This window comes from Sparus aurata, chromosome 10 (genome assembly GCF_900880675.1).
Source record: "Sparus aurata chromosome 10, fSpaAur1.1, whole genome shotgun sequence".
NCBI classification, from domain to species: domain Eukaryota; kingdom Metazoa; phylum Chordata; class Actinopteri; order Spariformes; family Sparidae; genus Sparus; species Sparus aurata.
In genome coordinates, this window is record NC_044196.1 from 24,730,053 (window position 1) to 24,750,803 (window position 20,751).

Genomic DNA, 20,751 nt, shown 5'->3' on the forward strand with positions numbered 1-20,751 from the left:
TACAAGCCAGCAATACTGAACTTTTCATTACAGCCTTCAGCACTGAGTGAATTTCCCCTTTGTTTAAACTTGGTTCAAATGTTATCTTATGATGCTTTAAAAGAAAACGGATGTGTTCACTTAGGGTGTCTGCGCATCCTTAAAAAGTCTTAAATTCATGTATCTAAAATTAAGGCCTTAAAAAGTCTTTAATACTTCTATATTTTGAATATAGGTCTTAAATTACATTTAGTTATGTCTTTAATATGTATGTTCATAAGGGGATATAAAAAAATGAGTAGGGCAGCTGGACCAAGGAAAAAACACAAAGCATACCACTTCAATGCAGAATCGGAGGAGGATTTGTCAAACTACCTTCGCTATTCCGAAGAAGGGGAATGTTGAGAGGCACTTCGAACTACAACACTGACTTCCCTCCGAAAAGCGAGCTGAGGGAGAACAGAAATCACAGTTAATCGGACAACAGTCGTTTTTTACACAGTGGAATTCTCAAGCAAAGGTCGCCACCGAAGCATCGTTAGAGTGAGTCACTCTATCATTAAGCATAAGAAGTCCTTCTAAGATGGAGAAATAATATAAGAGGCCTTCATTGAGGCAGCTGACTCCTTGTTTAAGATTTTAAAAACAAACCAGAAATATTATCATCAATCAAAGCTCTTCAGCTATCAAGAAGTACAGTTACACAGCGCTGTGAAGTAATGGCAGAGGATTTGACATAGCATCTTCAGAGAGACATTGCAGACTGCGAGTGATTCTCACTGCAATTAGAAGAGTCTCCAGAACCCAGCGATACAGCCTAGTTTTACATTTTTATTTGGATAGTGTTTACAGATATGACTGAAGAAGAGGAGCTATTACTGCCCATGAAAGAACGCACGCGGGGAGAGTTCATTTTTCAATCATTCAAAATCTTTATGGAGAAAACTGAGCTCCCAGTGTGTAAATTGTGTACAACATTGATGGCTGTTTTTCACCTCTCTCAATATCAGATATGCAGTGTGTTATATAAAGTGTACTCAGTATGTGTAGAAATAAATAGATGTCTAGTATTTTTTTATGTAGGTAGATCCTGGTGACTTGGTCATTTTAAAAGTAGCTCACAAGCTAAAAAAGTGTGAGCACCCCTGGTATAGACACAATACTTAATAAGCTCTGAATCGATGTAAGACTAAATAAACAGAAATATTTAGCTTTTACTGGTGTCTGACGGTGTCGACAAGAAAAAAGTAACGCAAGGAAAAGGGCATATTTGATTAAAAGAGTACAAAGTCAAGAGGTTGCACTGAAATATTGTGTGACTGCTGAGACCTTGTTCTGTATACTGTTAGATTTCTTTATGCTTATCATGACAGGTTGACAACAAACAAATGGACTCAAAAGCACAACGAACACAGAGTTCAGATTAGAGTAAAGTCTTTACTTAGCAAGGTTTGGTACACAGGTGATCAGTCAGAGGAAGGCAAACAAATCCGCAGAATTCAGGCGACAGGAGACAGGGTTGAGGGAAACAGGCAGGAGTCAACAAAACAAAAAACACTCAAACACTGGGATTATCACTGGATTGCTTAGCACGGAGACAAAAGTTGAACTGGCAACGGACAGGAGAAATACAGGAACTATATATACAACAAAGGGAAATGAGAGGAAAGGTAAATACTACAATATAAAACAGGCCACATGAAATGTTGAGTGCACTCTCAGGGACCTGGGAAGCCTGAGCTGCACAGCTGCCAGGTTGACCACCTTGGTGATATTTGAGGGGCCCACGAAGCGAGAAGCCAACTCGCAAGGGAAGGTCAGCCACACATTCTGCCCAGGCCTATAGGAAAGGTACGGGCTCTCTTGGTCCCGGCCGAACTTCTAAGCAGCACCTGACAAGCCCCATTCCTGATACGATGACAGTGACAGATGAGGACCTGAGCTGAAGGCACGCAGCATAGTCTGGTCTCCAGCTCCTGGTTAAGGTGCTTGGTCTGGCCGTTGGACTGGGGATGGTATCCGGAGGTGAGGCTGACTGTAGTGCACAGGAGAGAGATGAAAACTTTCCAAAACTGTGAAGCAAACTGAGGCCCCTGATCTGACACCACATCCGTAAGGAAAACATGAAAACATGAAGCAACATAACCTCCGCCGTATCCTTGGCGGAGGGCAACTTGGAAAGAGGGAACAAAGTGAACCATCTTAGAAAATCTATCCACCACCATTAGGATGGTCGTGTTACCTTCTGAGGGGGGCAACCTAGTGACAAAGAGATGTCAGGGGCAATGGGGGACCGGAAAGAGGACAAAGGAGCCCCAGCAGAGGGTGATGAGAGTCTTTGTTCCTGGCATACACAGGAAAGGCGGCCACATACTCACCTACCTCCCATTCCATGGAAGGCCACCAGAAACATAGTTTGATAAGGATGGCAGGACAGGAGAGGGAAGGGAGAAAACAACCAGTTTGGGGGCAATCACCTGGTATTTCAGAGTTGCCTGTCCCTCTCCTTGATCCCCCATGTGACTGCCCTAACCATGCAGGAAGGTGGCAGGATTCAGCTAGGGGATCTAGGAGTTGAATCTGGGTCAAACAGGTGGGACAGAGCATCAGGCTTTTTAGAGCCAGGACTGTAGGACAGGGAAAAGTTAAAACTGCCTGGGGTTGAGCTGCTTGGTGGTCCAGATGCACTTCAGGTTCTTATGGTCAGTCCACACCAGGGATGGGTGTTCTGCTCCTTCAGCCAGTGGCGCCATGCCTCCAGCACCACCTTAACTACAAACCTACAAACCTACAAATTTCTAACCTACAAAATTCTCCTCCTGACCTATAAATCTCTCCATTCCCTCGCCCCCCAATATCTGTCTGACCTCCTCCATCCCTACACCCAGTCCCGGACGCTGCACTCATCAGGCACACACCAGCTCTCCATCCCTCACACCAAACTACAAACCTTTGGTGACAGAGCCTTCTCTGTGACAGCCCCCACTCTCTGGAACACTCTCCCAGCTGAAATCCGCAAACAGACTTCTCTGGAGACTTTCAAAAGAGACTTAAAAACCCATCTTTTTAATGAGGCCTATCAGCTCTAGATCCAGCCAAATCAATCAACTTTTCTATTTTTATCTTTTATGTATTTTTTGTTTATCCATTTATTCTTTGTTTTGTTTGTTCCATTTTGTTGAGTGTCCTTGGGTACCCTGAAAGTCGCTATACAAATTAAATGTATTATTATTATTATTATTAACTGCCAAGAGCTCCCTATTGAAAATCATTTACCAGAGCTTGGAAAACAGCTGCAACATTGGTGAGCCCAAAAGGCATCACAAGATACTTTGTTAAAAGCAGTCTTCAACTCCCCCCCCTCCCTTATTCTGACCAGGTGATAAGCATTACGAATCTAGCTTGGTAAAAAATGTAGCATCTTGTTATGGTTCAAATGCTGACGATATAAAAGGAAGGGGGTACCTGTTTCGAATGGTGATGTTGTTCAGGCCTTGATAATTGATGCAGGGACAGAGAGTCTTACTGTTCTTTTCCATGAAGAAAAAACCTGCCCCAGCGGGCGAGAAAGACAGTAGGATGATCCCCGCTGCCAGAGACAAGTTGATGTACGTCTGCATTGCTTCCCTCTGCATAGCAGACAGCAAGTAGAGATGACCTCTGGGAAGAGACAACCCAGGAAGCAGATTGATGCAGCATGTCGTATGACCCTTGGGAAGGCATAGGTGATGTACACCACCTTGGCATGGTCAGTCGGGAAAAAAGAAGCCTGCAATTTGAAATGCAGCCCATACTTGACCAGGAAGGATCGGCAACTCCCAGAGTCCCTGTAAAGCCGGGCCGGAGAGGTGAGGAACTGGAACCGATGCAAGAGCTGACGGGGGGCCGGGACTGCCAGTGGAGCATATAGAGGAGCCTGAATGAGGACCGGCGCAGCTGTGGGAGCAGGACCAGCAGTTTCCACCCCAATTCTCCATCTGGACGATCAGCAGCTGTAGTTGGTCACTCAGGAAGCTCGGCAGCTATGGAGAAGATTTTAGATTTGAAAAAATTTACAAAATAACTGTAGTGTCTTCTTCTGCATATTTTCACTTGATTTAGACACTTGCCTTTATTGGGGATGTGGTTTCTGACTCGCCACTCTTTGTTATGAATAGTCACGGAGATTCGATACGTTGCATCATATCCGTTTTATTTGTAATGCGAACGTTCAGTCTTAACATAAACTTTCTCTTTAGACAAATAACAAAAGTTTGCCTGGGTGTGTGCGTCAAAAAACAATACCGCTCTCCCCTTCTCACCTTGATTTTCACCTGTGTCTGCAATTACACAGACATTTAAAGGATTAGGTCACTCCCCTCTGGCTACCATGGATGCAATACATAATAACGACAGCAGGGAGAAATTCAACCATATATATCCATAAATAATTTCAAAATAATCAAGTAAATACTCTTACTGCTGTCAAGGTAATTAATCAAACAATAATATCATACAAGCATAATAGAATTAATCAGAATTAAGTAGAATGGCTCCAACATACCAGCCCCTAATTGCTTATTACATAGCAATACCAGATAACAGTGCAACAATAGAGATAGAACCGTGATATAAAACATCAATTAATCCATAAATTTGTTCACGGCATATTTGCCTACTCAAGTCCACAGTCTATAGTATGTGATCTTTCAAAAGTCAATGCTAGATCATAGTGCATGTATGTGTCAGTCTGCCATTCTGTTATGCAAAGGGAATCTTTGCTGGAGAGCCCGAGACCAAGCGTCCATTTACCCCCCTTCTCCCACAGTCAGAGGTGCATGTGACTGAAAGAAAAGGGGTTTTTTATAGGCTTAGTCAGCTGCCTCCAAGAGCAGACAGAGCTTGGTGATAGGTCTTTGAATGATGTTCGTCTTGGTTTTAACCAAGATGCTACGGACTAGTCCTTTTGATCCTGTAAGAATCTCAGCTATATGTCCCAGGAGCCAAGAGTTTCGTGGTGCATTGTCATCAATAATAACAATTTTAGCCCATTCCATGATGAGTAATATTTGATGAGTTTGTTCATTGGAGTTTCCTCTGTCATGCCAGTAACAATGCTGGTAACAATGGCTTCCTTCACACTTCAGGGTCGCAGGGGTGAATAGAGCCAAGTTCTTCTGGGATTCTTGGCCATTGGGCCTTTTTCAAAAACTCTGGACCGTGAAGCCATCATTTGGAACTCAAGAAAGGTTCAATGCTCAATCCTCTTGATGCATCGTCAGCTGGGTATGTTTGGAGTCGACAAATCTCCACTGCTTCACGTCTGTCAGATTGTGGATCACTGCAATTCTGTTGGCCATGAATGTATGGAACCTCCTGGTCTTATTTCTAAAATATTTCAACACTGATTGGCTGTCAGTCCAAAAGATGGAATCCTGTAGCTGTATTTGGAGCTCGGACTGAAGCATTTTGTCCAGTCGTGCGGCCAGTGTAGCAGCAGTGAGTTCCAGTCTTGATATGGTCATTGTTTTGAGTGGTATAACTCTGGATTTCCCCATCACAAATGCAATGTGGACCTCCCCTGTGCCATTTGTAAACCTCAGGTAACTGACTACACCCTAACCCTGTTCGCTGGCATCACAGAAGTTATGCAACTGTACACTTTTCACTTGACCAAAGCTCTTCGGCTTTACACATCTGTTAACTTGAAATCTTACTAACTGATCCAGATCGTCGAGCCATTGTTGCCATGGTTTTGAGAATTCCACTGGAATTACTTCGTCCCATCCATACTTGGCTTTGCAGAGGTGTTGGAGGATTTGCTAGGCCTTTAATGTGAAAGGGGCAAGGAGACCAATGGGATCATACACCGCGCTCACAGTGGAAAGTATGTTCCTTCTGGTGGGGGTTCTGTTTTTACAAGTAACATGAAAGCTAAAGGTGTCTCTTTCAATGTCCCAGTACAAGCCCAGGGCTCCTTCGTTCGGCAATTTCTCCCTGTCCAAATCCAAGTTTTTCATTTGTTTAGCTTTGTCATCTTCAGAAATGGTAGCTAGCATGGCTCGACTATTACTAACCCACTTTGTCAGCTTAAAGCCACCCAGAGAACAGATTTCTCTAAATTTTTTTAAAAGATCTATAGTCTGCTTCTCTGATGCTACTGACTTGAGGCAGTCGTCAACATAGAAATTGGACTTAATTGTGTCAGCCTCTTCTCTGTCGAACTTGTCTCTGTTGTCATCTGCAGTCTTTCGTAGAGCAAAGTTTGCACAAGTTGGGGAGGAGATGGCACCGAAGAGATGAACTCTCATCCGGTATTGCTCCAGGTTTCCACCTGGCCCCCATAGAAATCTGAGCCAGTTTACATCCTCTTTGCTAACTCGCACTTGGTGAAACATGCCTTCGATGTCATCCATGATTGCGATGGGCTCCTGATGGAACTTGAGCAGCACACCAATAAGCAAGTTTGTCAAGTCAGGGCCCTGAAGGAGGACCTTATTGAGTGAGGTGCCTTTATAGGGTGATGTACAATCGAAGACTACTCTGAGGGTGGGGTGTGTACCATATTTTGCCATTTTCCAGGTGATCTTCTGGTGGTACTTTCTCAGCATATCCTTTCAAGAGGATGTCATTCATAAAGTTTTTATACTCAGCTGCATAAACTCGATCCTTTTGGAGTTTTCTTTCAAGGTGTAATGCTCGCTGTTCTGCCATTTGGTAGTTATTTGGCATGATGGCATTCTGATCATGAAAGGGTAGAGGCAAGTAGTAATGACCGTCCTTAAAGATCGCTGAGCTGGCTGTCTGCATGAACTTTCTGTCATCCTCTGACATCTCCCTCTTTACCTCGTACTCCTTCTCTGGGAAGTCATGGGCGTATTGTTTTTCAGAAGCTTCTCAATACGAACCCCTGAGATTCGGTTCACCAATACCACAGGACGTTCAATATCCACAGAAACGGAAGCATTCAGTGGTCCATTAACCACCCATCCTACCAGTGTACTAACTACATAGGGGCCTTCTCCTTGGCTATTGATTATTCTCCATGGTTCCAGAGCTTTTGGAGTATTTAATCCAATAAGTAGATCCATGTCAGCATCAATCTCCTTCATCTGGATTTCCTGTGGGTAAGGCCATTTTTTAAGGTCCACTTGGGTGAGAATGTTTCTTTTTGTAACTGGGATTTTGTTCTGTGTATATAACATGGGCAACTTCAGAAATGTGCCATCTTCCACATTGCCTAATTCCAAACCAGTCAACTCATTGCTCTTGACAGTCTTCTCTGTTCCCATGGTCTGTAGAAGAACCTCTGTTCTCTGGCCTCTAGCATTAAGATGCCTCATCAGCTTCTCTGTACAGAATGTATCTGTACTACCTCGGTCCAAGAAGGCATAGGTATGTACTCTTTTATTTCCGTTGCAAAGTTTCACCTGCACTGGCACTATAGGCAGTATGCAGTCTTTACCAGCCCCTGTTCCTTCCCCTTCTTCAAGTGACACAAGGGCACTGCTGATAGATGTCTCCTCAGGCTCTAACACTACCATATTCCACTCCATCATGTGAGGTTTAGAGACATCCAACCCCGGCTTGGGAGATCTCTTAATGTGCAGAATAGTTGGATGCTTCGCTTGGCAAGTTTGACGTGTCATTCTTCTTTCACAGTATTTGCTCATGTGTCCCACTCGCAAGCATCCGAAACATAAGCCATTTTTTCTGAGGAACTCAATTTTAGCCTCATGTTGCTGTGCATTTACCTTCTGGCATTCCGCTATGCCATGCTGAAATGCTTCCACAAATGTTTTGTAGTTAAGAGGATCGCCATTAAAAACTGGAATTTCCCTCATAGGAAGTGATGTCTGTTTGTGCTGGAAGATCAATAAATCAGCAATAACCTTTTGACTCTGCATTATAGTGTCATTATTTGTCACTGTAGTTCCACTTAATGTTTGTTGATGGCTTTGGGATGGCTTTACAGTGCGTTTGATTGGCCTTGGTTCCTGTTTCAAGAGCCTTTGCAGTGGTGTTTTGGGAACGGTTCCAATCTCAGTAAACTTAACAGGAGATAGAGTTCTGAATCCACTGATTCATCATATTTTCCTTGATAGTATTTCAGGTAATCATTCATACCATCGCTTTGTGATTGTGGTTGAATCAATGCTGGCTTGGTTTGTGAAACAGACTTGAAGTTTTCTAAAACTTTCAGTTTTGCATCAGCTTCAGCCAGGTTCAGTTCCAGTTCCATTTTTTCCATCCTACTTTTTAGTTGAGTTCCCTCCAGTTCCAATGCATGTTTTTCTTGCAGTTTTGCTGCACGGGCCAAGAGAGCAGCACTCTCAGTGGCAACTTTGAGATGGGCAGAGGAAGTAGTTGTTGATCCTTATGATCCTGATTTTGAGTGCTTTGAGGAGTGCCTTGATATGTTGGAAACACTGTCCTGAGTTTGAATAAATAGCTGATGATCCATTTGAGATTCTTTCCATGTTTCAACATCCTTTAGAAAATCTTTAAATGTTGACATTTTTGGTTCAAACCAAGTCCTTGTCTTCTGTTCCTTTAATTCCTCAGACAAGAGCATCTGAACAGACTAATGAACCCCAACAAATTCATCAAGTGACTTCGAAGTAATGCAGCACCCTCATTCACCTCTTCAGCATTTCCACCGGGCCCCAGTAACGATTTAATTGCATTCTTCCTGCGAGAGCATGCACCTAGCTTTCCCTTTCTGGATGCACTGAGGGATTTGAAATGTTCCTCTGCCATGGCTGCATCAACTGTGGGATCATCCAGAGACATTTTCTCACTTTAATCCACCCTTTTGATCCTCCTTTGCAAAGCATTAATTCATTACTCCATACAGTTCATTTCATTTCCTCTTGCAGGTTCATATCTTATTTATGCATTTTACCAGCCTGTACACAGCATGTCAATATTCAGTTTCCCATTTCGTTTCAGTTTCCACAAACATCAAAATTGATTTCATTTCATCATACTTCCATCCATTCATATGCGCACATTGGCGCTCACATAACTTAACATAGCGACTTCCTCCAAACTCAGAATTTCATTCATAACTTTCTCCTGCACACCGCCAGCTCAGTTTACTCACAGCCTCCGTGCGCTCTTCTCAGGCTCTTATCCGATTGATCCTTAGAAGTCCAGTGGAGTCCTCTTTCGATTGTGGATTAAAACCACAGTGTGCAGTGTTTTTGGACTATTTGTAGTGTCTTCGTCTGCGTATTTTCTTGATTTAGACACTTGCCTTTGTTCGAGATGTGGTTTCTGACTCGCCGCTCTTTGTTACAAATAATCACGGAGATTCGTTAAATTGCATCATATCCATTTTATTTGTAATGCACGTGCTCAGTCTTAACATAAACTTTCTCTTTATACAAATAACAAAAGTTTGTCTGGGTGTGTGCAGTCAAAAAACAATACCGCTCTCCCCTTCTCACCTTGATTTTCACCTATTCGAAAGGCTCGCCCTGCCAAGCCATGAGTGCTATTGACTTGAAATTTTTCATACATGTCCTCCTGATAGTCCTCTACAAAAAGCCTCTTGCACCACGAAAGCCTCTATGACAGATGTTTTGCTAATTTGCATAACGTTAAAAACAGTAAAATGAATGGACCTTTTTCAAGATTGACTCTATCAACACCAAATTTGGTATACGGCTTTGGGGGACGAAACAACAAATTTCTACCATAAATAAGCCAGATTGGTCAAAAAACATGGCCACGGACCGATGTCTTTTTGCAATGGCCGGGGCTTAGAAATGATTGACCATTACTCCCACACCCTTTGTCCAATCATCACAAAACTTGGTGGGTAGGTTCACAACAGGACTGGTAATCTGCCTACCAAAGCAAGTTGAGCTCAACCTATAGGGGGCGCTATAAATGCTACACATGCGTATCTGAAAGACCATCGGACGGAATTTCACCAAATTTGGTATGCATGCTCTAGGGGTGAGTATTAACTGATATCTTGATCGCCATGTTGATAGGTGAAAGTTGGCGTGGCCTATTTGTCATTGACCATCATTGTTTACGTTTTATTAAATCATTGCGAGCTGGAAGGACCCAGAGACACGAAATGCAATTAGCATGGAGCTAAAAACCCAATTTGGAGAAATCTGTGGCTTATCATGGGTATGTGTTGCGCGGATCTTTGAGGAACACGGCGGCCTATGCCATCAACTGCGGGGGAAGAGGGTCAGGGTGGCCGGTTTGGGGCCTAAGGGGCTAGAACCCGCAGATTGCCGCTTGCGGCTATATTTTTATTTGTTTTGTTTTTTTTTGTATTTGTTTTACATTATAAAACAATTACTTAGGTAATTTAGTTGTTAAGGGGGAATAGTGCAAATAGGTGAACTGTTCATAAACTTTTTTATTTTGGCTTATTATGAGAATGAATGTGTTCTTCATTTAAAAGTTACATTTCCTTGCTTACAGTAGCCCCATTCACTCTGGCGTTTAGGTGTGGCTTTAGTGCACCAATTCCACGCTTCCATCTCAGTGTGACTGTCTCGGAGGAAGCAAGGGGTGAAATTTTGCTCCAGCACTGACACGCCTCTGGAGGTAGTATCAAGGCCTTATTATTGGTGAACCGAACCAGTGTGAACCGATAAGCCGGCTTCACGTATCGAGGGCCTGTCAATCGGATGGTTGGTTAACTCGAAGGTCCTTCACTCAGCTTAATACAGAGAAATGTCCTACAAAGCAATGTTACATGACCAAACGAAAGTAACATAGTAACTGTAACTGTCTTTGGCAACTTATATGAGGAAAAATATACCGCAGATAGACGTGAAGAAGCGTCTGTCCATCTGTCTGTTTTCCCGCCTGTTCTACCAAATCTTCATCACATTTCTGTCCGAAAAACAGCTTCTGTCAACGGCAAATAACTTTAACTCACCGAGTTTTTGTGATGAAAATAAATCTCTGCGATGGTCAGCCCTCCAGACCGAGACTTCAGTCACCTTTAACCCAGAAAACAGCCTCCGTCCAGCGAGAAGACAGCTTCCGGTTTAATGATGGTGATTATTTAATTATGTAATTTAGAGCTCAAAAAGTAACTTTGTTACTTTTGAGGGTGTTTGGTGGGTCAGGATCTCAATCACTACACATTATAACAGCATCCATATGATTATAAACTGTCCGCGTGTTTAGATTGACAGGGGGAACACCAGGAAAGACCTCGAAAACACACAGACATCATCATCAGACATCAGCCCATGATTTCTACACAGTTCGCATTGGTTCTCCACATTAAAAGTAAACCTTCACAGATAACAACATACAATTATATATGTTTATTTACTAAATAATTCAGGGTGAATAAATGAAATGGCAATTTAGATGAATAACAACAGATAACAGAAAATGTGGAGACTGTAAAGAGTACAGTAGTAAGGTTATGTGAGCATGGGTGGATGGTGAAATTACAGGTGGGGTTTTTAGCTTTCAAATATTATGGGAGTAATTTTAATATTAATGAGACCGTATCCAAATTTCTCTTAAGCTCAAAAGATGGGAATCAGAACCTAAGACACCAACTCATGTTTCATGGGTGTGAATCCAGCTGTATGCAAGAGGTTCAGCCTACTTTGTTTGGAAAGGGGTGAAGTCTGCGGCTTTGGTTTCTTCAGGTCTTCTTGGCTTGACTGCAGCTTCGCAGCACGGGTCCAATAGCCAGAGGGAAGTCATGTGTCGTCCGGTACTCTGTTGACAAAACTCTTGGCTCACGGCCCAGCTGGAAATCCGCTTGAGAGCTCTTGGGGCAGAACCAGTTTTGGCTTTGTCCAAATGTCTTTCTTTCGTTGGAAAACGCTTGTGCGGCTTCTGAAACAGCCAATTATGGTAATGTCTTTGAAATGGTGATGGTCTTAACCCTCCTGTTGTCTTCGGGTCAAAAATGACCCAAAACTGTTTTGAACAGCAGGGAAGGGGCATGCACTCTTATGACTTGATTACCTGCGCGCCCATCATTTTTGACCTGGAAGTTAAAATCACAGTCACAGAGTCAGTTAAAGACTACAAAAAACGCACACAAGACACACACACAGTGCTGATTGAAAACTTTCTCGTGCAGGTGTAGTGTCACCTTTCCATTTTTGTCAGGAGAGTCCACAGATGCTGTGTGCAAAGTTCCGTGCAAATCGGTGAAATTGCCCGGGAGGAGTTAGAAAAAGTAGGATTGCGACATTTCCCTAATTTGTGGAAAAAAATGGTAGGCGTAAATGGGCGTGCCCTATATCACGAGATTCAGCACAATTCAGTGAACGAGTGGATATAGGGGTTTTGAATGTGCGACAAAGTATATGTGAGTTATAAGCCAAAATGCACTTTCCTTGACTATAGTGCCACCTAGTGGTGGAAATTGAGGACGACAATAGATTATTACATTTTTCAGCAGGTGTGATGTGTATTTCAAATTTGGTGAGTTTTGGGGTATGTTCAGGCAGTGAAAAATGCGATGATTTGGGATGAAAAAGACATCCAGGTCTAGACCTGCTCGGGCCCTAATTAAATTAAATTCACTCCCTCTGAATCAGGCAATGATACTTAACGTTATATTAAAAACAAAAACAACAACAGAACTTTGTACGGTTAGAGCTTTTAACAAAAGTGAAAGCACTTAGAGGAAGTGATTCAATACCCTAAATCAGGGCTATTCAATTAATTTGGAATTGGGGCCAGTTCATGAAACTGAGGCAGAATAAGGGGCCATGAGTAATTATGGTAACAAATAAAGAAATTACAACAACATACTGAAGGAGTCAATATATTCTATTCTGTAAATGCAGAACAAAATACACACACTGTGATGCACTAAGACACATAGGCCCAAGGCATTGTTACATTCAAATGGCAATAAAATGTTGAAAAAACGGAGAGACAGACTATTAGAGAAATGCAATTAACTAACAGAAAACATCCAGTTAATTGCACATCAGAGCATGTGAGCGGAGCTGAGCGGCGAGAATTTCCGCTCCCCGCTTACGTGGGTGTTCGCTCCTTCGCTCCATCGCTCAAAGTCATACCAGACAGCTCGCTCAAAGACCGCTCTCCGCTCTCCGCTCGCTAAAATTTCATTCGCTCCACGCTCACTCAAATTTAAAAGAGGGAGCAATTCCTGACGTTGCACCTCTATGACCTGTCTGCTTGCTTTTACAAACTCTATCTCTCAACGAATGACCTCCTTGAAGGCACACGTGAGTCTGTGTGGACTTGTGCATGCCCTAGACTCGTGGAGAGCGGAATCGGAGCGGAACTGGAGTGAAACGGAACCATCGCTCTAGCCTTTGGATTATAACTCACTCTGCGCTCCGACTATATTTCGCACGCTCCGCTCCGCTCACATGCCCTATTGCACATAACTGTACCAACACAGAAAACGTCACATCACAAAACGTTTAAAAGCGTTTCCTTTGCTAAGCCACCTAATGTCATTGTGAATGAGCAAATCTTTATATTCAGCAGACATGTCAGTCAACAGCTTGCGGAAAAGGCGGTGCTATAAACTGGAGGTACAGCGGATAAAGTTTACAATGGCCATGACAGAGTCCATAGTCTCTTTTAACTCACCACTGAGCTTGGCACACAGGAGGCTTTGGTGGATGAGGCAATGTAGAGATTTCACCTGCAGAGCCGCGGCTGCCATCCTCCCGGCGAGCCCCTGATCCCTGCCCGCCATCAAAGGCGCACCATCCGTCACCAAGAGAATTCGTGCTCCTCCATGGGAATTAGTCCAAGCAGATCCTCACGAAAACATTCCCCATAAAAAATTCCACATAGAGGCACAGCTGTGCAACATCACTGTTATCAGTCGACTCATCCACAGCCAAAGACATCACCTCGGCCTTCCTCAGCTTGTCCAAAAGTGACTCAAAAACGTCCGATGCAAAGGACTCGACTCTCCTCATACTTGATGTGTCAGAAATTGGAATTTGCTTGATCGAATCCATGATGCTTTTTCAGGTTTTCTCATCTGTTACCACCTCCCCAATGGATGCTAGCATACACTCCTTGACTGTCTCTGAGTCTGTAAATGGCTTTTTGTTTTTGCCAATATCCATGCCACTCGTAACGATGCCGCAGTTGCCCTCTCTTGATCCGTACAGGCCTGAAAAAAAATGCAACGTCTTTGCTCATAACAAGATGTAAGCCCTCTTATCTTCTGCCTCCGAGCAGCAAAGCCCGGTGGGAAAATAGCATCAAAGTTAGCATGCGCTGTCCTCAAAAGCCTTCTCAAATTATACTCTTTGCACATGGAGAGGCACTCGTTGCAGATTAAGCACACCAGATTTGCATCAACAGCAATAAACACGTATTTCTCTGTCCATTCATTGTTGAACTGCCTGTTCTCTATCGTCTCTCCACTCCGTTACATATTCCATATGTACGGGGATATGACCCCCGCTGCTTGTCAGGGCACTTGGATATTTCTTTAAGACACACCGGCTTGCCTGGCCACGCCCCATTGCGTAGCTATAAAGCACCTGCGCCGGCATGTAATCACTGATTGTTTGATCTCCACTTGTGCGTCAGGGTGCAGTGTCACACAATCTACAGAAAACAAAAAACAAAGAAAAGAAAGTAAGGAAAGAGAGGAGACTGTACAGCTGTGTATCCGCTTACCAGAGTAAGTCGGGGCGTCTGTCTCTGGCAGCCTCCCTGGATTGCTGTGCAGAACTCTTTCTGTCCTCTCTCAGCAGAGCCATCATCCTGCCTGGTCGAGCCGGAGGTTCTCTGGCTCCCGGCAGTGGTAGCTGTGGGTTCTTCCCAGCGTATTGCTCGCGGCTCGTGAGCTGACGCGCTCAGTGGATAGAGCCGAGTACTGACAGTGTTGGAGCAGTGTCCTCTCCCCGGCGTATTGCTCACGGCTCGTGAGCTGACGCGCTCGGTGGGGTAATTACACATCGTGCATCTGGTCTGGGCAAGCCAGAGGTCTCCGGCCCCCGGCCTTAGCGGCGTCCTCTCCCCGGCGTATTGCCCGCGGCCCGCGGGCTGACGCGCTCGGCGGCGAACGTCTCTCTTAGTTCAAGCACTCTCCCGCTCCCCGGTGTATTGCTCGCGGCTCGCAAGCTGACGCGCTAGTGTGGTACACATCGCGTACCTGGTCTGGGAGCCGGAGGTCTCTGGCTCCCGGCCTCGGCGGCGTCCTCTCCCCGGCGTATTGCCCGCGGCTCTTGGGCTGACGCGCTCGGCGGCGAACGTCTCTCCCAGTTCAAGCACTCTCCCCCATCCCCTCGTGAGCGTACGGCCCTCACAGCGGCCGGCACGCAGAGTACACTCAAAAACAAATAACAAGCAAGCGAGCTGCGGTGCTGCCGGCTAGCAGGTAAACAGGAAGTGGCGAAGTACTTCCGGTTTCCGGCCCCTGGCAGTATGGCAGACCAGGAGGGATGCGGGGTGGCCATGCCCCTAGAGGATGGGCATGATAACTGCGTGCTGTGTTTGGGACATGAGCATGCTCTGGTCTCTAAGGAAAATCCTCAGTTGTGCATGGATTGCTTTATTCTGCCTGCACGTACTAGGGAGGCTCGCTGTTGCTTTTTTGCTGCAAAGCGTGCAGGCTCCCATGTTTCTGAGGGGCCGAGACAGAAAATTGGGAGAATGGCGACAGCCTCGGAGGGGAGGAGGGAGTATCTAGGAGCCTGGCAGACTCCATTGCCTCCTCTTCAGCCTATGGTGGTCTGGCCTCCGCTTAGCTCTTTCCCGCCCCCGGCTTCGGGGTCAGGCAGGGAGGAAGAAGAAGCCGTGGAGAAGGACGTGGATGTGGAAACCGTCTTTTCCTCTGATGACAATGACCTCTCTTGTGCACAGCACAAAAGAGCAGGCTCGAGCCTTCCCAGGTGGCCACCTTCCTGGGGATGGTCCTGGACTCAAGCAGGGTGACGGTTGCTCTGACCCTGGAGAGGCAGCAGGCTTTCAGGACTTGCCTCGCCCTTTTCCAGCTGCAGGCTCTGGTCAACTGGGGACTCTGCCTTCGCCTTATGGGCCTAATGGCAGCCATGGTGCAGGTGGTCCCCCTTGCCCTCTTACACATGTGGCCCTTGCAGAGGTGTCTGCTGGGCTTGGGGTTGTGCCCTCAGAGGTCCCACAAGACCAAAGTGGTGGTCTCTCGGAGGCTTCACAGGGCCCTCCAGTGGTTGAAGGTCCCAGCAAACATCAAGCTGGGCCAAGCCCTGGGTCCAGTGATCTATCGCCAGCTAGTGTACACAGACGCATCCTCCTCGAGGTGGGGCGCCGTACACGAAGGCTATGGTGTCAACGGGGTCTGGACCGGCCGGTCGCTGTGCCAGCACATAAATGTCCTAGAGCTGAGGGCGGTTCTCCTTGCTCTGCGTCGCTTCCTGCCAAGGCTAAGGGGTCACCACGTCATCGTCCGCACCGACAGCACAGTGACGGCCGCTAGCATCAACAGACAGGGGGGCCTCGGCTCCCCTGCCCTGTGCAAGCTCGCAACCATCCTATGGCAGTGGTCTCACCCACACTTCCTCTCGCTCAGAGCCGTGCAGGTGCCAGGGGCACTGAACTCCGCGGTGGACATCATGTCGAGGGGAGGGCCCCAGCCGGGGGAGTGGAGACTCCACCCTCAGGTGGTCTCCGAGATATGGCGCCGCCTAGGCAGGGCAGAGGTCGACCTGTTTGCGTCCAGGGAGTCGACGCATTGCCCGCTCTTTTTCTCCCTGAGGAACAACGATCCCCCCATGGGTTGGGATGCTCTGGCGCATCCTTGGCCCCGGGTTCTGCTCTACGCCTTTCCTCCCTTCACTCTTCTCCAGCCTCTTCTCCGAAGAGTTCTGGTGGAGCATGTGCGGCTTATACTGGTGGCTCCTCTGTGGCCCCACATGCTGTGGTTCTCAGCGATTCCACCCCTGCTGGAGGGGTTGCCATGGGAGCTCCCGCACCGGAGGGACCTGCTCTCCCAGGCGAATGGAGCCCTGTTCCACCCCTTTCCAGAGGGGCTCAGGCTGGTGGCTTGGCCCCTGAGAGGGACAGGCTCCTGGCCTTAGGGTTGCCGGAGCCTGTGGTGGCGACAATCCAGCATGTCCGGGCTCCATCCACGAGGGCTGCCTATTCATACCATTGGCAGGTGTTTACCACCTGGTGTGTGTCTCACCAGGTGGACCCCCATTTGGCCTCGGCTCAGGAGATCCTGCAGTTCCTGCAGTCCCAGCTTGAGGCACATAAGGCCGCTGTAACACTGCGAGGGTTGGTGGCAGCAATCAATGCAGTGCGCATCGGGGAAATCGCACTGAGTACAGAGGACTGTGTGCTTATTTCCCGGTTTCTTCGAGGGGCCCAGCGACTTACGGTGTGTACCGCCGGTCCTGCAGTTCTCCCCTGGGACTTGGATGTCGTCCTTGGGGCCCTTCAGCGTTCCCCCTTTGAACCTCTTGGGGGTGCTGACCTCAAATGGCTTTCTATGAAAACCGCCCTTCTGCTCGCCGTCACTTCGGCCAGAAGGGTGAGTGAACTCCATGCCCTGTCGGTGCATGGTGACTGCTGTTGGTTTTCCCCAGACGGCTCGAGTGTGGTTCTCCGCCCCAACCCTGCCTTCCTGCCTAAGGTCCTGACTGAGTTCCACCTGGCTCAGTCAGTCAAGCTCCAGTCTCTCTCCTCGCCCAGCGCTGGCGAGGAGGTTGAGCAGAGCCAGTCCGCACTATGCCCGGTCAGGGCCCTGATGGCGTACATTCGTCGTACTCAGGCGGTCCGGAAGTCCGACCAGCTTTTTGTGTGTTACGACCATGGGCATTTGGGCAGGCCTTTGTCAAAATCCAGGCTGTCGCACTGGGTTGTGGACACGATCCGTCAGGCTTATGTGCTGTCAGGTGCGCCTGTTCCACCAGGGGTCCGGGCCCACTCCACTCGGGGTGCGGCAGCCTCATGGTCCTTGTGGCGGGGGGCTTCCCTTGCTTCCATATGCTCCGCCACCACGTGGTCGTCTCAGTCAACCTTTACCAGGTTCTACCGGTTGAATGTGGCCACCAGCCCCTCCTTTGGGGAGTGTGCTGGGCGTGGCCCGACGGTAGGCATTTTTGTCTCTCCCTCAGCCTTGCGTCTTGTGTGCTGATTGAGTGGTTGCTCCGTGAACAGGCTGGCCCCTGCGTCTTGCGGGGCCCTCGCCTGTCCCCCTTGGGTCAGTCTTGCATCTTGCGGGCTCCCCCGGCAGTCCTTCCCTCCCATGGCCGGCCCTAGCGACTTGCAGGGCCTGCTCCGGGGAGTTGTATATAGTGTTCATTTGTAAATAGTTCGTTTGTTGCACATGGGATTGTGGGTTGCACCGTCTCCTCACGGGGTGTCTTAAAGATCTACCCCGTACATATGGAATATGTAACGGAGTGGAGAGATAGTCTTGAGACGATAGAGAACGTATGGTTACATTGTAACCTTGGTTCTCTGAGTGAAGAGACTATCTCTCCAGCCCTTGGGCCGCTCGGAGACACGTTTCACTCCAACTATCAGTGATTACACGCCGGCGCAGGTGCTTTATAGCTACGCAATGGGGCGTGGCCAGGCAAGCCGGTGTGTCTTAAAGAAATATCCAAGTGCCCTGACAAGCAGCGGGGGTCATATCCCCGTACATATGGAATATGTAACGGAGTGGAGAGATAGTCTCTTCACTCAGAGAACCAAGGTTACAATGTAACCATACGTTCTCTGAGTCAACTTTTCTTTTTTTTAAGGTAGAGAGAGACATTTTTCTTGCTAGCCAAATTTCCTGCTAGGCTTGAAAGAAGCAAGTCAGAGCGAGAGCGGTCACAGTGGTCAGAGCGCAGCACTAAAGTGCAAATGACACTGATTGGTCATGTGTGGTCCCCCAAAATAAATGTCCGGCCGAGACAGGTAGATATTCTACTTGTTTTGCCACCATGGCTTAAAGGGGTGTATACCGCCACCTACGGCATGATAGAATGCACAATTAATCATAGTCATGCACTATATGAGATTACCCATATGTAATAACTACACCTCACTCCAAGGGCCGGTACAAAATTCTTCAGGGTACGGACCCGGCCCTGGGGCCACCAATTGAAAAGCCCGGCCCTAAATTATAAAATTGAGAAGATCAACATGTAGTTGATATCTGCAGGGATCGCTTGTCTTAGAGTGTGTTGCAAAAGTAAAAGTAATTGGATGAAAATCTAAAAAGAAGAGAGCGAGAGAGAGCGAATTCTCTCAGTTTTATTCTTCTGTCTGGCAGGCAGAACCAAAGGGGGGCTGACAGCATCACTCCTCTGACAATATTATAAGTTAAACCTCAAGGGATCGTTTTTAATGTTTCCAGATCATGTTTTACCTTTCCCAGAATTTCCCCATGGCTAAATAGCTGGACTTTGTCTACATGAAATAATATGACAGGACTGATATCATTTTTCAAAAAAAGACTTGATCCAAACATCAAAGAAAACACACAGGAATATACAGTCAAACTGATGGCCTGTACATATTTTTCTAGTTCTAGCTTAATACTTGTTAACAAAAACATGTCAGCTGTGGTTCCACTAAATATCAAAGGTTAGTAAAGGGGAAGATCTTTGTGAAGCATCCATCTAAAAGTTTTATTGAAAGGCAAACATACATTTCTAACACAAGGTAAAAGTAGAGAATCAGAGGTTGCATGGCTGTGAAAGAATGAATTGGGTAGAATGTAGCACAGATGCAGACGTTCAAACTTTTACAAACAATCATATTTTTGTACTTGCTCTACAGTATATGCCTGTATGAAAATATACAAATACTATTCACCAGTATTGTTGGAGAGAAGTGCTCTGCTGGAAACGGCCTAACAGAAGCCTAACTAACAAAAGCATTTGGAGGTGAACATTAAAGGTTATTACCCCAATAATCTGTTATGACTGTCATTAACATTGCAGTAGAACATCTAGTTTTCAGCCTATCGCTACCTCTATTTTATTTACAGTGGGATGCTGCTTGCTAGTTTTAAAGATTCCAACTGAAATTAAATTGAATGTCATTTTAACCTGGTCTCTACTTCACATCCTCTAAGAAGAAAAACAGTATCCAAAATTCAGAAATATATATTTTGTGTTTTTGGCTTCATGATGGCCCTAAATGTGTTATTTATTTAACAGAATGTCCTTCCATTGGTCCAGAGCATGTTAGGTGAAAGAAACATTTTTTGCTGGTGTGAATGTGAGTGTGAATGATTGAAGCGTTTTCCACAAATAACGTCTATCTTTTTACAGCTTTATCTTTCCCCTTTTCTGTTCCTCTTCTTAGACAAAGCTGGCTACTTTGTTTTTGGGCCACAGTGTAGACCTAAGGCCCGGGGAGTTTGTGGTTGCAATCGGCAGTCCATTTGCACTACAGAACACTGTCACCACTGGCATTGTCAGCACCACTCAGAGAGATGGCAAGGAGCTGGGCCTCAGGGATTCGGATATGGACTACATTCAGACAGACGCTATTATCAATGTGAGGATATGGCAAGCCAGACAACATGCCAGCCATTATTAAGCAGTAGATGTTCTTCTTTTACACAGAAACACTCAGTCTGGAGTGTTGTTCTATTTCATTTTGTTGGGTTGTAAACAGCATATTTTAAGGTGTTTGTGACATTTGTACATCACACTACTGTTTTTTTCTGTTCTCATTCACAGTATGGAAATTCGGGTGGACCTCTTGTCAATTTGGTAAGCTTCTGATGCTTTCATAACTGCTGCAAAAATACCTGATAATTAGTGAACAACCACTGCAACTGTCTTTGTGCACATAGGCATCCATACATAGGCCCATTCTACTCTTACTCCAGATACCGTC

General features: G+C 46.1%; 1 protein-coding gene across 2 annotated transcripts in view; it reads left to right on the forward strand.

The window, feature by feature from the left end:
• Positions 1–20,751, forward strand: part of htra3b (HtrA serine peptidase 3b) — a 44,851-nt gene that overhangs the window by 19,928 nt on the left and 4,172 nt on the right. Inside the window, exons 5-6 of one of the 2 annotated variants that reach the window (XM_030432087.1) lie at positions 20,212–20,406; positions 20,592–20,624. In XM_030432087.1, coding sequence (XP_030287947.1) covers positions 20,212–20,406; positions 20,592–20,624 — 228 coding nt within the window. The remainder of the gene's footprint in view (positions 1–20,211; positions 20,407–20,591; positions 20,625–20,751) is intronic. The other variant, XM_030432088.1, reaches the window with a different exon arrangement.